The sequence below is a fragment of the Gekko japonicus genome, unplaced genomic scaffold (assembly GCF_001447785.1).
Source record: "Gekko japonicus isolate JY-2015 unplaced genomic scaffold, Gekko_japonicus_V1.1 scaffold1241, whole genome shotgun sequence".
Classification (NCBI taxonomy): Eukaryota; Metazoa; Chordata; class Lepidosauria; order Squamata; family Gekkonidae; genus Gekko; species Gekko japonicus.
In genome coordinates this window covers 332,669-347,058 of record NW_015170314.1, presented here as the reverse complement: position 1 = coordinate 347,058, position 14,390 = coordinate 332,669, and the positions used below count along the sequence as shown (strand labels likewise).

General features: G+C 46.9%; 1 protein-coding gene across 1 annotated transcript; it reads left to right on the top strand.

Annotated features, from left to right (window-relative positions):
* Positions 1 to 408: 408 nt before the first annotated feature.
* On the top strand, positions 409 to 14,043 carry LOC107116147 (chromosome unknown open reading frame, human C11orf57). The gene is made up of 6 exons (XM_015418021.1): positions 409 to 470; positions 3,974 to 4,050; positions 6,483 to 6,583; positions 8,441 to 8,599; positions 10,396 to 10,449; positions 13,201 to 14,043. Exons 2-6 carry the CDS (start codon positions 3,982 to 3,984, stop codon positions 13,700 to 13,702), a joined length of 885 nt encoding a protein of 294 aa, XP_015273507.1. The 5' UTR covers positions 409 to 470; positions 3,974 to 3,981; the 3' UTR covers positions 13,703 to 14,043.
* The last annotated feature ends 347 nt before the right edge of the window (positions 14,044 to 14,390 follow it).

Genomic DNA, 14,390 nt, shown 5'->3' with positions numbered 1-14,390 from the left:
ACAACCTCGCAAGGCTGTTGTGTTGATTCGTCTTTGCTCCTGCAAAGAGGGATTTCTGCCTGCCAAGCAGCAGTCAGACGCTCAGGAAGGGCCCCCGGTGACATCAAAAAAGAAAAGGAGGTCTACTTGGGAGTAAGTCCTCGCTGGGTTGGGGGGGGGGGGAGGGAGGTCTCACTTGCGAGCAAGCCGCCCGAAGCTGCAGAAGTTATTCAAAGTCCTGAAAAGTGTCTCGAAAAAAATTGAAATATTTGAAAAACTCAGAAGAAACCACCGTGAAATTGTCGGAGGGCGGCGAAGCGACGCTTCGCCTCGGCCGACGCCGTCTCCATAGCAACGGCCGGAAGCAGGAAGCCGACTCTGCCGGAAGCGGAAGCGGCGCGTCCGCGGTCCCCATGCCCCGCCCGCCCGCCCGCCGCTCTCCGGGTTCCGAGGCCTCAGGAGCCTCCGTCGCCGCGCACTGCCTGAGCCCGGTAGGTACCGTGGTCGGGGCCGAGACTTCGGCTGGGCGGGTGGGCCGACCGACCTGCGGGACGCGTGTGAATAAGCCCGAACGCGTGTCCGCACAGGAGCCCTTTCCTTCTCCTGCCGCCGCGGGTCGCGTGTGCCGAAAGGGGCCGCTCGCTCGTCGGCTGCGCCGGATCCCCCTTTTCCCTTTTTTCTTCCTTCCAGGAGCTCGGGCCCATGTGCTTGTATGGTCTCCCGACAACCTTGTGAGGTAGGCCGGGTTGCGTGAGGACCGCCCCTGCCACGCTGGCGCACGTGTTGGGAGCCCAGATTCCCGCTCAAAGGGTCTCTTGGCCGCAGTTCTTCAGAAGAGGGGTCGCCACCGGTCAGGGGCGGATTCCCCATGAAGCAGACGAAGGCACGTGCTTGGGGACCCCAGGGCCAAAGGGGGCACCACAAAGTTGGGGGGAAGGGTGCACAACAGGGAGGTCTTTCTCACAACTGAAATGTGTAAAAAAACCCAAATAGCTCAGTTATGCGTCAAGGAAGACTCAACTCACTGTGTATATTAACAATTGAAGCAGACATTCTGAGAGGTATTAATTTCGAGGATGTTATCAGTGATTTTGTGAAAATGAAATACAGAAAAATGCCTTTCGGGTCACGAGTATTGGAACTTTGATACATTTAATTTGTGAAATATTAAAAATAGATGTTGTATTGCATTTTTGCAGAACTTTACGTAGCCCAAGTTAGTTTGTACAGTGTATCGTGTTATCCTATGAATAAATTTTTGTATTGCTACAACCTGTATTCTCTATTTGGTCAGACAGGTCAACCGCTAAAATGGACTAGGGGTCAGTGTGGAAGGGAGGGGGGGCACCAAAATTGGTCAGTGCTGAAGGCACCCGTGAGCCTTCATCCGCCCCTGCCACCAGTGTTCCCTCTAAGCTGAGTTAGTGTCAGCCAGCTCACAGTTTTTATAGCCTCCAGCTCACACAATGTCAGGTTCCACAGCCAACAACTGAGTACAAGTGTATTGGAAAGGTTATACTTTATTAAAGAGCTGTATTTATTTATTTAAATTTATAACCCGCCCTCCCCGCGAACAGGCTCAGGGCGGCATACAGATGGGGCCAATGCCCAATACATAAATCATTAAAACTGCATTTTAAAAACATTCAGTATAACATAGGTGCTCTCCACAATAACTAACAAGGGAACAGATGACGTCATCAGGATGGTATCCTTAGTGGCCACAGCTCCATGCAGTACCACCATTTTAGCGCTCACGGCGAGTTGGTAATAAAGGGCTAGGACAGATAGTAATAGTCGTAGACAGATGGTAACAGTCGTGGCGGCTCCTCAAACGCCTGGCGGAAGAGCTCCGTCTTGCAGGCCCTGCGGAACTGTGCAAGGTAGGAGCCCCCACCGAAAAAGCCCTAGCCCTAGTCGCCGCTAGTCTGGCCTCTTTGGGACCTGGAACCACCAGGAGATGTTTAGTCCCGGACCGTAGTGCTTGTTGGGGAACAAATGGGGAGAGGCGGTCCCGTAGGTATGTCCTAGAGCTATAGAGCTATAAGAGCTATTCCCATCATCATCTGTGGGATGAAGGGAATACAGCAGTCCTGGCAAGCTAGCACCCCACCCCCAACCCTTATGGCAGCATAGCTGAGACACATTTTTGTCTCTGCTCAGGAAGGAGGGCTCCAGAGCAAACTCATTAATGCAGCAGCCAAATCCCTCGCTCACAACGTTAATGCCAGCAGCTCACAAAGCAGAATTTTTGCTCACAGGACTCCACAGCTTAGAGGGAGTAGTATTTCCTTTTGTCTGTCCTGAACTTACTGCCCGTCAGTTTCATTGGATGCCTTCAAGTTATACTATTTTGGGAGAGGGAGAAAAAAAAAATCTCTTTGTCAACTCTTTTCCACCCCAGGCACAATTTGATAAATTGTTAAAATTTGATGCCCCCCCCTCCCCCAGTCATCTCTTTTTTTAAACTGAAAAGTCTCAGACTCTTTAGCATTTCCTCGTACGGAAGGTGCTCCAACCCCCTTATCATCTTGGTTGCCCTCTTCTGGACTTTTTCCTGCTCCCGACTTTTTCAGCTTCACACCCTGTTAAAATGGGTGGATTATTTAAGAACATAAGAGAAGCCAATGTTGGGTCAGGCCAATGGCCCGTCTAGTCCAATACTCTGTCACACAGTGGCCAAAAGACCAGGTGCCATCAGGAGGTCCAGCAGTGGGGCCAGGACACTAGAATCCCTCCCCCTGTTGCCCCCCCCCCCAGCACCAAGGATACAGAGCATCACTTGCCCCAGACGGAGAGTTCCTATCTATACCTTGTGGCTAATAGCCACTGATGGATCTCTGCTCCATATGCTTATCTAATTCCCTCTTGAAGCCGTCCATGCGGGGACTTCCGGTGGCGGGAAAAAGAAGATGGCTGCTTAGTCTTTCTTCTCCCGCAAACCCTACCTCTCACCGACCCCCATATCGACCTTAAAGAATAATTACACTACTATTTTTATGGAGACGAACAACCGAACAAACGCACAACAAAACCTGAAGAAATTAAAAACGCTGACAACTGAAACGGAGACAAAAACTCCAACGCAAGCCTTGGGCCCGCGGACGCAGCGACTACCCAAAATGGCGACGGAAAGTTCCGCAGCTGAAGCCCCGGTACCAGTTACATCGGCCGATTTAACTGCTGCTCTAATCAAGATCGAACAGACGTTCACAGACCACATCGCAACGCTGTTTAAACCTCTATACGACCGGCTGGAGAGCACTGAAAAAAACTTGAAAGAAGCCGTCCATGCTTGTAGCCGCCACCACCTCCTGTGGCAGTGAATACCAGAATGGTAGCAATTAGTCTGTTACCTACTTCTGTACAGTTACTTAAAAGTGAAAAATCTTGGTATACCTTAAAAGATAAGCATGAGCTTTACAGGTAGAACTATGGTTTGTTCAAAAGTGACTAATTGGCATTCACTGGGCTTGCAGTGGCTTGTTTCTTTGAGTTTGGCTCCCTTTCTTCACTTCAGCAGCACGATAAGGGAAATCAGCATTTGCAAAGAAGGTGTGAAGAGATTTCTTCCAGGGATCCCTGATTAGCTGTGGGTAACGAGGGTGATCTAGTTTTAAAAAGGCAGCTGTGAATGATGAATCCGAGAAACAGTATTATTTTATCTTTGGTATTTTGACTCCAATTGCATACCCTGTTCTTTACATGTAAGGTTGTTGCTTTTGAAAGTCGGGAATGTAAAAGGCTACTCCCAGCATAGATACTGCTTGCTGCCTAATGTCCCCCCCCCCCCCCTGCAGACAAGATGGTGCTCTGAGAATTGGTGGTGAATTTTGTCATTGCTTTAGATAGGATTTCTTCAGATTTCTTCTTCAGACAGCCATTGAATCGTTTTCCTCCTCTGGCTCCTAACAGGAATATTTTCCAATTTAGGCAATAGCTTGTGCTGTCATTTACTGATCTTACTGGATGTTTGTTTTTGTTATTATCTAAGGTCGAAGTATGTCCCGGGTCCCTTTGGGGAAGGTCCTCCTGCGAAATGTCATTCGTCACACTGATGCACATAACAAGGTACGGAGCAGAGTGCCTCACTGTCTAGGCTGTCCACAATTCGTGTTTCATACTTGGGCACCAATCCTAGACTACCTGAAGTCGCAAGCTGTGATTCCCGCTACGGCTGATAATTTGGACCTGATAAATCTCTGATTAGCCTCATGTTAGGTCTACAGTCTGTTCTGTGGAGTGTAGTTATAGTAATTTATTCAGTTAGATCCTTGTTGTTTTATAAAGTTGCTTATATGAACCTTTTTTTAATTATGGGGGGGTGAGGAGAACCCGGGGGATTGTTGAAGTTATTTTTAATGTAAATTTTTCATATTTTTAAATAATTAAAAAAAAAACTTTTTTAAAAAAAGGCTGTCCACAATTCTGTCTAGGCTGCCTATCGAATTCCGGATCCATTTCAAGGTGCTGGTGCTTACCTTCAAAGCCCTATACCGCCAGGGGCCAGCATACCTACGGGACCGCCTCTCCCCATATGAGCCCATTCCATTCCATTCATTTTTATTGCTCATAGACCCATAAGTCATAAGCAAAGAGCCAGTTTGGTGTAGTAGTTAAGTGCGCAGACTCAAATCTGGGGAAAAAAACGGGTTTGATTCCCCACTCCTCCACTTGCACCCGGCTGGATGACCTTGGGCAAGCCATAGTTCTGGCACAGCTGTCCTTGAAAAAGAGCAGTTTCTCTCAGAGCTCTCTCAGCCCCGCCTACCTCACGATGTCTGTTGTGGGGAGGGGAAGGGAAAGGAGATTGCAAGCCGCTCTGAGACTCCTTTGGGTAGTGAAGAGCGGGGTATAAATCCAATCTCTTCTCTTCTTCTTCAAATAGACAGGGTATAATACAAAATACAACATATATACATACAGTACATTACAATTACAGTTACAAGTTCACAAAATTAATCAATTTGGTTACCAAATATATATTAACTGCCTAAAAGAGTCAATTCATTTAATACTACCCAGGGTTACAGATAAAAACCTTGCCACTGCCAGCGTCACATTTGGATCAGTATCAGCTAAGAGATTAGCTACGAGTTCCTGATAAGTAGCAGGGCTCCATTTTTGAATATACACTGAGATCCATCTGTCACGAGCCATATCGTATTTTCTGCAATCAATGAAAAAGTGCCAAATTGTATCCAAATCACCTGAATTACAATTACAAAGTCATTCTGAAAAAGGAGTCCCTAGGAATCTGCTCGCTAATTCCCCAAGAGTCAAAACATTTAATCTTGCCTTGGAAAACAATATTCTATATTGGGGACCATCAAAGATTTACAGCAAGAGGACAAAGATTCCGGAATTGGAAGACCTAAATAATACAAAGAACAAACCAGTCGAGCTCGGCAACTTGTGCTCCATTTATCTAAGTGTAAAACACTAAATTTAATTTGCTTTCGCGCAGAAGGTTATTTGTGGGTTGTTAAGTTCTGAAGTCTGTGAGAGAAGCCGTCTGTGTTGAAACAGTTATAAGCTGAAGTTGAATGTATAAGAAACAGTAAACTTATATGGCCTAAGGAAAATATTGTTACAAAGTGACATGCCCAGATCCCTGTCAGTAAGAGGGAAAAGTGTGGGCTACACCAAGCAGTTGTTCAGTATTTAAGCCTTTCTGGTTACAATGAGTTAATCTTTTATTTGTGAATTACTTCAATAAATCCTCTTTCATTTAAAAATACCCACTCTGAAAGAAATTCTTCCCAGGAAACACATAGTACCTCGAACGCCTAAAACCCTCGACATACCTACCCAGAAATAGAGAAATTTCTTGGTGGCAGCCGTATATATAGAGTAAAAACAAAACAGAAAGAACATTTTAAAGTAAACCCAGACCTCCGCAGTTAAGGGGTCGTCACAATGCCAAATCGTGTCCAAATCACCTGAATTACAATTACAAAGTCGTTCTGACTAAGGAGTCCCTTGGAATCTGCCCGCCCCGTATGAGCCTCATAGAGCACTAAGGTCCACCAACCAACATCTTTTGGTGGTCCCTGGCCCCAGGGACGTCCGACTTGCATCAACCAGGGCCAGGTCTTTTTCGGCCCTGGCCCCTGCCTGGCGGAATGAGCTCCCAAGTGAGATCAGGACCCTGCGGGATTTATTACAATTCCGCGGGGCCTGTAAGACGGAGCTCTTCCGCCAGGACTTGAGACTCTAAATTTTAAAGATCTTCAATCTAAAAACCTAATTTTAATGTTATCAACCACTGAGGTATCTGGCTTTTACTAGAGTTGTATGACACATATGAATTATGTTATTTTATATTGTGTTTTTAAATGGTTTTAGTTGTGTTGTATCTTTTACTTTTGGAACCCACCCTGAGCCCGTTAAAGGGCGGGCGGGCTATAAATCCAATAAATAAATAAAACATTCAGCTGAGATTTGATGTGCACCATTCCTATAGAAATGTTGCTTTGAGTGCATTTCTTAATGTTTCTCAGATTCAGGAAGAGTCAGAAATGTGGAAAATACGAGAGATGGAAAAGCAGACAGAAGAGGTGTATCGGGGCAAGCAGAAGAGTTTGCTTTCCAATTCTTCCAGGTGAGATTTTGTTCCACTTCGCCTTTAATTGCCTTTCTCTGCTTTCAGGTATTACCAGATCTTTCTCTCTAGCAGCAGAATGGAAATTCCTATTTTCCCCTCTTTGGGCCTTGACTCTTGCTTCTTTGTTAGGGCTACATACCCTGCTCAGAGGGCTATGCCTGAACCATTCAGATTTTGAGAGTCAGGGAAAGAGAATTTGTTTTCTCCTTTCCAGTCAGTCTTCGGGCCTTTTAGTGGCTCAACACATTCCACAGCTAGGATAGTTCTTGAGACCAACAGGAAGGGAAGAAGAGAAGAGATTGGATTTACACCCCGCCCTTCACTACCCAAAGGAGTCTCAGAGCGGCTTACAAACTCCTTTCCCTTCCCCACCCCACAACGGAGGTAGGTGGGACTGAGAGAGCTCTGACAGAAACTGCTCTTTTTCAAGAACAGCTCTGACAGAACTATGGCTTGCCCAAGGTCATCCAGCAGCTGCGAGTGGAGGAGTGGGGAATCAAACCCGGTTCTCCCAGATCAGAGTCTGCGCACTTAACCACGACACCAAACTGGCATGTAAAATGTGCTTCTGTTTTTGTAAGTAAAATTTCTTTCTCTTGTTACCAATTTGTTTGAACAGCATTTTCTCCTCTAGCCATAGTTCTCTCCCCATATGAGCCCATTCCATTCCATTCATTTTTATTGCTCATAGACCCATAAGTCATAAGCAAAGAGCCAGTTTGGTGTTGTGGTTAAGTGCGCGGACTCTAATCTGGGAGAAACGGGTTTGATTCCCCGTTCCTCCACTTGCACCCGGCTGGATGACCTTGGACAAGCCATAGTCCTGGCACAGCTGTCCTTGAAAAAGAGCAGTTTCTGTCAAGAGCTCTCTCAGCCCACCAACCTCACAAGGTGTCTGTTGTGGGGAGGGGAAGGGGAAGGAGTTTGTAAGCTGCTCTGAGACTCCTTTGAGTAGTGAAGGGCGGGGTATAAATCCAATTTCCTCTTCTTCTTGTTCTTCTACATGACGTATTCATGTAGGTACATTTAAGTTATTGTGAAGAGATTAAGTTCAAAAAGTTTAACTTGCTACACCTCCAAGCCCAGGAGAGCGAGAGAAAGAGTGAGAGAGAGAATTCTCGTAACCCTTTCCCTGCCTGATCCTCTTGCACGCAGAGTTACATTATCTAACGAAACCTCAGGCCTCAACCGTGAAGTCGTTATCGTGGAATATAGCTGGATGGGGTAGTAAGAAATCGGATCATGACTTTTGCTCCTATCTAAAGCAATTCAAGATAATTTTTCTCCAAGAAACTTGGACAGAATCTACAATCTTCCTCGAAGGATTCTCAACACACTTCCTACCCGGGTTCAAGAGCAATCCTCGGGTTCATTTCCAAGCCTTTTGTTTCCCCAAAATTCCAAATTTAAATTGTCGGAATTACCTGCTTGTAACCCTATTGCCCATGCTTTTCATTTTAGCCTTCAGGATTTTGTTTTTATTGCTGTTAATGTCTATTTACCTCCTATGCCTGATAAACCGTCCCTATGTTCTCTTTGGGACCGTTTGGCTTCATATCTTGGACAATTAGAACTTGGTGATTTTAATGCCAGAATCGGTAAAAACAACCTTGACCTTCTGGCTGCTTTGAACTTAGAATATCTAACACAGGGCAACCCTTGCTAAGAAACCGATTGATGTCTCTGTGTTTCGGAGAAGGCAAGCGGGGAATTGTGCTTAGAACTTGGTCTCTTTTGGCTTCCTTCCCAACATTGGCAGAGTTGTTTCTTGCCTTTGGCATGTAGTTCCTTCCACAGAACACTAATTTCCTTTGCAGTCCTATTTTAAAAGTTTCTCGCATTATCTCTGCACAGTAGCCGGATGCGTAGTGATGGCTTTGATGAGGACAGCCAGCACCACGACTGGAAGGTGAGGAATGTTGCTCCTGTCTCAGTGACGACAGAAGATGACCTCCGCCACGCCCGATACTGGAACAAGAAACTCTACGAATGTGAAGCCAGCATGCCGGACAGGTCGGGAAGCTGCTGTTCCTAGGGTATCTACAGCACCATCGCAGGATCAGGCCTCTTATAGACCAAACTAAGTTAAACAGGAAGGTCCCTGCCTCACAGAACGTACAGTCTAAATGTCAGTTTTGATCGGGGAAATGCAGGCCGGGGGAGGAAAGACGAAGGCCAGGATGACAAGGAATAAATGTATCCGTTTATTTATGTTACTGATCGTCCGCCTTTCTCACAGGAGCTCAAGGCGGCTTACACAGAGCAAGTCAGTACAGTCAACAAAATGGGACATTCAGTAACCTAGGACTGTAGAAGTCTGGAACAATGCTCCCTCTAAGCTGTGGAGTCTTCTGAGCCAAAATTCTACTTTGTGAGCTGCTGGCATTAGAGTTGTGAGCGAGCGATTTGGCTGCTGCATAAATCAGTTTGCTCTGGAGCCCTCCTTCCTGAGCGGAGGCAAAAACGTGAGCCAGAGGCTAAAAAACGGTGAGCTAGCTCACACTAACTCAGCTTAGAGGGAACACTCTGGAACCAACCAGAAAGAACTGAAGCGTAGCACAAGTATGAACAGGACACGTTAAGCCATGCAAAAATTTCACAATAGGATCCTACTGACAGAAAGCTGTACAGAGCAGTATAGACCACAGTTCCTAAGCATTTACCCAGTAGCAGTAGAAAAGAGCCAGAGTCCAGAAGCACCTTAAAGACTAACAAAATATGAGGCGGGGGAGGAGCTTTCGTGAGTCACTGCTCACCGCTTCCGATACAGTGACTCGCGAAAGCTCCTCCCCTGCCACAAATTCTGTTAGTCTATAAGGTGCTACTGGTCTCTTTTCTGCTACTACAGACAGGCTAACATGGCTACCCATCTTGATCTATCTTCATTCATCCAAGTGAGCTTGTGAACCATTTTGTACCGTGCAACCCTGTTATCTGCAGAAAAGCCCCAGTTTTTGCATAGTTTGCGGAAAGCCAGGAGAGTGGGAGCTTTCCTGACCTCCCCAGGTAGGCTGTTCCACAAGGTGGGGGCCACAATGGAGAAGGCCACGCGTACGAGCAGTTGTTGGCTTTGCCCATTTGCAGGGTGGCACCTGCAGAAGCCCCCGCTGAGGTGAATGAAGGTGTGGTGGGGGAGCACGGGGGGAGTGGTGGTCCTGCAGGTAACAGGGACAAAGGCTATGAATGGCTTTGCGTGCGATAGGTAAAGATAAAGGTTCCCTTGCTCGAAAGCCAGTCGAATCCGACTCTACGGTTGCGGTGCTCATCTCCGTTTCAAAGCCGAAGAGCCAGCGCTGTCCGAAGTAGTTTCCGTGGTCATGTGGCCGGCATACCTTAAACTGAGCCCAGCAAGAAACGGGCAGCCAGCGAAGCGTTTGCAGAATGGGAGTCGCGTGTATGCTGTCAAGTTCCCAATAATAGCCGAGCCGGGGCGTTCTGCACCAGCTGCAGTTTTCAAATTGATTTTTGAGGGAAGACCCACGTAAAGTGCATTGCAGTAGTCTTTGTTAATGTGAGCAGACGCAGTTAGATGTCATTTCAGCTGGAGATCAGAGGGTACACCAGGAACTGTTGTTATTTCCGTTGCTCTCTAAATTTGCAGTGTTTGATAAGACACTTTGCTGCTTGTCACCTTCCCAGCAAATCCGTAGAGACGCATTTATACCTACGATCCCCCTCTTCTGCCGCCAGAAGTGGTACAGCCCAGCAGGGACCAGGTCACGTGATTCCACGGATGGTGCAGCCTGGCTCGGTTTTTGTACCGCTTGTGCGTGAGACCATTTTTTCAGTGGCTTGTTGCTGTCTTTCAGGTGGGGCCACAGCGGCTACAAAGAATTGTATCCCGAAGAATTTGATACGGACAGGTAAAGCAAATAAGCGACTAAAGAAATCTTTTTCTTTCTTGCCTTTGAGTCATAGCTGACTTCTGGCGACCCTGTAGGGTTTTCAGGGCAAGAGACGTTCAGAGGCAGTTTGCCATTGCGCGGTCTGTCTCCGGGTTTTCGGGGGGGGGGGGGGGGGCTGTGTCTCCCTTCCAAATACTAACTGGGGCTGACCCTGCTAAGCTCCAAAGATCTGATGAGATCGGGCTATCCAGGGCTATCCAGGTCGAAGCAAAGGAATCTCATACCTGTGTTTAACGTTAGTATGGTGGATAGCCCCTAAGGTAGTCTTTTCCGTACGAAATGAAACATTCCTATGGAAGGGTGTATCATTTGAGAAGTGAGGGGGAGAGGCTGCTGGTGTTGGGTGGGGGACACTCAAATGGCCTCATGCCTTTCTCTGTCACTGGCGGTTTTGGCGCAGGCATTCAGGATCCGGGCCCTGTGGGAACTTATGCAGTTCCGCAGGGCCTGTAAGACGGAGCTCTTCCGCCAGCCCTGTTAAAGGGGGACTGGCCCGGCCTGGCAGAACAGCGTAGCAGGAGACCGTTTTGCCGAGAGAGCTGGCCATCAAATTCGGGTGGTTGTTCCCATCTTGGAAGATTAAATATAGGCTCAGCACCGTGTAAATAGGATGGTTTTATTGTGTTTTAAATATGTAGCTTATCATATGTTTTATTGTATTTTGCTTTGGCTTTGCCATATGTAAGCCGCCCTGAGCCGTTGGGAGGGCGGGGTATAAATCAAATAAATAAATTCTGTGCTACATGACGAGTTGTTGAGAACTGAGCCATGTCCGAAAGATGAATTGAATTAACTCGCAGTGCAGGAGTCTAAGCCCAAGGAGCACTCAGAAGTCTGAGCAGCATCATAACAAGGATTTAGAACAGGTGGGGCATGTGGCAAACAGCAGCAGCAGGTGGCGCCGTTTTGCTCTCTAGGATGGGCTTCTGCCTAGAGATGTGAAGGCCCGAAAAAAACCCGTTTCCCCCCCATTTTTCCCTTGAAGCCTTTTTTTTTCTGAAAAATTGAAAAAAGGAAAGAAAAAAATTGATTATGGAACATTTTATTTTAACATGATGAATAGAATATTTTAAGACAAGGTGTTCAAATATTTTCCAAATCATTTCTAAAAAATATGTATGGTATCAGATTGATCTAACCTCTGTGCACTGAGGACAAGCAAGTCCTAGGTTACAAACTGAACTCTCCGATGCAAGAACAAGATGCATTTCTTCCTTTAGGAGGTGCTGTTGTCACAAGAAAAGAAAAAGATTTCAGTTTTGTTTTTGCATGTGGGTGGGTATTCTGTTTGTAATAACTGTTTGGATACACTATATTTTTAATATGCTAGTTGTGATAATTTCATGCCAAATAAAAATGTCCATAGTCATATTTTATGTTCCTAAAGTAACAGAATGACTTTCAATTTGAAAAGGAAAAAAGAAGGGCTAATGTAGCATTTTTTTTCAATTTTTCCAAAAATTTCCATTTCCCTCCCAAAAAAACCCCGGATTTTTTCCGAGCTTCAAAATTTCCAGAAATTTTACATCTCTACTTCTGCCCAGTTCAGTTAGAACAGGGGTGGCCAAACTTGCTTAACGTAAGAGCCACATATAATAAACGTCAGATATTTGAGAGCCGCAAGTTGTTGTTTGTTGTTGTTCACTCGCACAGTCAAGTCTGACTCTTTGCGACCCCGTGGGCTGCATCACGCCAGGCCCTCCTGTCTTCCGTCGTGCCCCGGAGTTTGCTTAATTTCATGTTCGTTGCATCGCCGCAAGACATGACCAAATATTACATGTTTTGACTGGGAAATGTGCAAATTTGCTTTTTATTAACATTAAATGAGACTGCCAGAAATAATAACGAAAGCGGTAAAAGCAGATATTGATAATGATATTTGTTTGCTAATGATACTTAGCTTCCCCAGCCGCCCTGCCGGGAGCCGCACACTATGTGTAAAAGAGCCGTATGCGGCTCCCGAGCCACAATTTGGCCACCTGTCTCCTTTCCAGGTATCCGCTTGAAGTATCCCAAGCGCTGAGGCTGTTGGCATGGGAGAAGGCAACGCCTCTCGCTGCCTCTCTGACCTGCCTAGATCAGGAATGTTGAACTCATTTGTTATGAGGGCTGGATCTGACACAAACCAGACTTTGTTGGGCCGGGCCATTCATGTCATAAAATGTAATGCCAGGTACCGGAGATATAAACTTTATAAAGGACACAAACACAAAGATTTTCTTTTTACTTATAATAAAAACATGCCTAAAACATTAGCTCTGTAAGCTGCAAACCTACTTTTGATTCATTGACATTCACCGCAGAAATCTCATGCTCAGAGTTCTGAGTCTAGGACCAAGGTTAAAACATGGAATGGCTGAATGATTAAGTCTGGCAAAGCAAGCTATGATGCAGGAGCAGCAGAACTGGAAGCAGTAGATGGCCGGTTCTACTGCGGGCCTGATGAAAGCCCTCCGGGGGCCTAATCCGGCCCCCAGGCCACATGTTTGACACCCCTGGTCTAGATGTTGGCCGCACCACTGGAACTCAGCCTGCTCCTCGTGTGTCTGGCCAAGTGCAGCCCTCGCCTCTCTTCCCCTCCCCTTCCCTTTTGGTTTGCCAGCCCACCAGACGTTTCCCTTTTACACTCTCTGGCCCGCTCCTGCTTGAGAATGTAATTTTTCTCATTCAGTATGCTCAAAGCTTTTATTATTTTTATTTGCTAAACAGTGATCAACGGGAGCGAAGCGAACAGAATTCCCTAAACGGAAAAAGGAAATCTCAGCCCAGGAGGCGGTCCTCTCCGGAGCCGCACAAAAAGAAAAAGGCCAAAAAGTCGCACAAGAAGAAGCGGAAGAAGAAGTCGCACAAGAAGCGGAAGAAGAAGAAAAGGGAGCCGCCGGGCACGGCCTCAGACTCTTCCCAGGGATCTGACTGTTTGGAGGGAGGCGCTTTGGGCTCAGGGAAGCAGAGGCGGCAGCGCCACAAGAAGGCCAAGAAGAACCCGGCCAAGCCGCCAACCTCCTCCTCAGGGCAGGACAGTGACTCCAGCGGCTCCGAGGACAGCGAGCTGAAGGGAAAGCCGGAGAAGCAGCCGAAGAAGAAACGGAGGAAACGCTGTGCTTCCACCTCGGAGAAAGGTGGCGAAGGAGTGCCGGAGAAACGCAGCAAGAGGAAAAACTGGAAAGTGGCGGCTGATGAGAATTCAGAGGACAGTTCCGATGAGGATTGATGAAAAGGGAGCAGCTTGCGCGTGTGCTTCTTCTGCGAGAGGACAGGGCCGTCTTCCAAATGCCGTCCTTGTGGAGTCAACCGAGGTCCAAAGGGGCTCTGCAGACCTTGGTATCTCGCAGGGGGCAGCCTTCTGTCTCCCCCTGGCCTGAAAGGAGCCGTGGAAAGAAAGCGGCTCCTGCCCAGGGCGCATTTGCCCACCCCCGGATTCCAGCCAAATCACCGTGTATTCATGATGACTATGCGAACCCTTAATGATCAAGCGATACTCTTGAGAGCGGCTCAGGAGGGAACTTGGCGGCTTTAGGGCCCCTGTCCGTTTTTGTTTTGTTTTGTTTTGTTTTGTTTTAAAAATCTAACTATTTTTAATGGCCAATATGTAAAAAAAAATCTAATTGCAATAAATAATGGAGAAACACCACAAACTCCTCCAGCCATCAGTGAGGCGCCACCATCGAGCTGAGCCGCAAGTGGCCGCGTTTCCCAGGCATCCCTCTTGCCTGAGCATACAGTGGTAGATAGAATCATAGAGCTGGAAGGAGCCAGACTGGCCATCTTATCTAGTCCCACCCACCCTTGCTCAATGCAGGATCCTCCTAAAGGGGACAGCAGGGAAAAGTGTTCCCTCTAAGCTGTGGAATCTTGTGAGCAGAAATTCTACTTTGCGAGCTACCGGCATTAAAGCTGTG

Coding starts and splice junctions, on each gene's coding strand:
- LOC107116147 (XM_015418021.1), top strand. CDS start 3,982: ATGTCCCGGGTCCCTTTGGGGAAGGTCCTCCTGCGAAATGTCATTCGT. Junction 6,584..8,440: donor TTGCTTTCCAATTCTTCCAG/GTGAGATTTTGT, acceptor ATCTCTGCACAG/TAGCCGGATGCGTAGTGATG. Junction 8,600..10,395: donor GAAGCCAGCATGCCGGACAG/GTCGGGAAGCTG, acceptor GCTGTCTTTCAG/GTGGGGCCACAGCGGCTACA.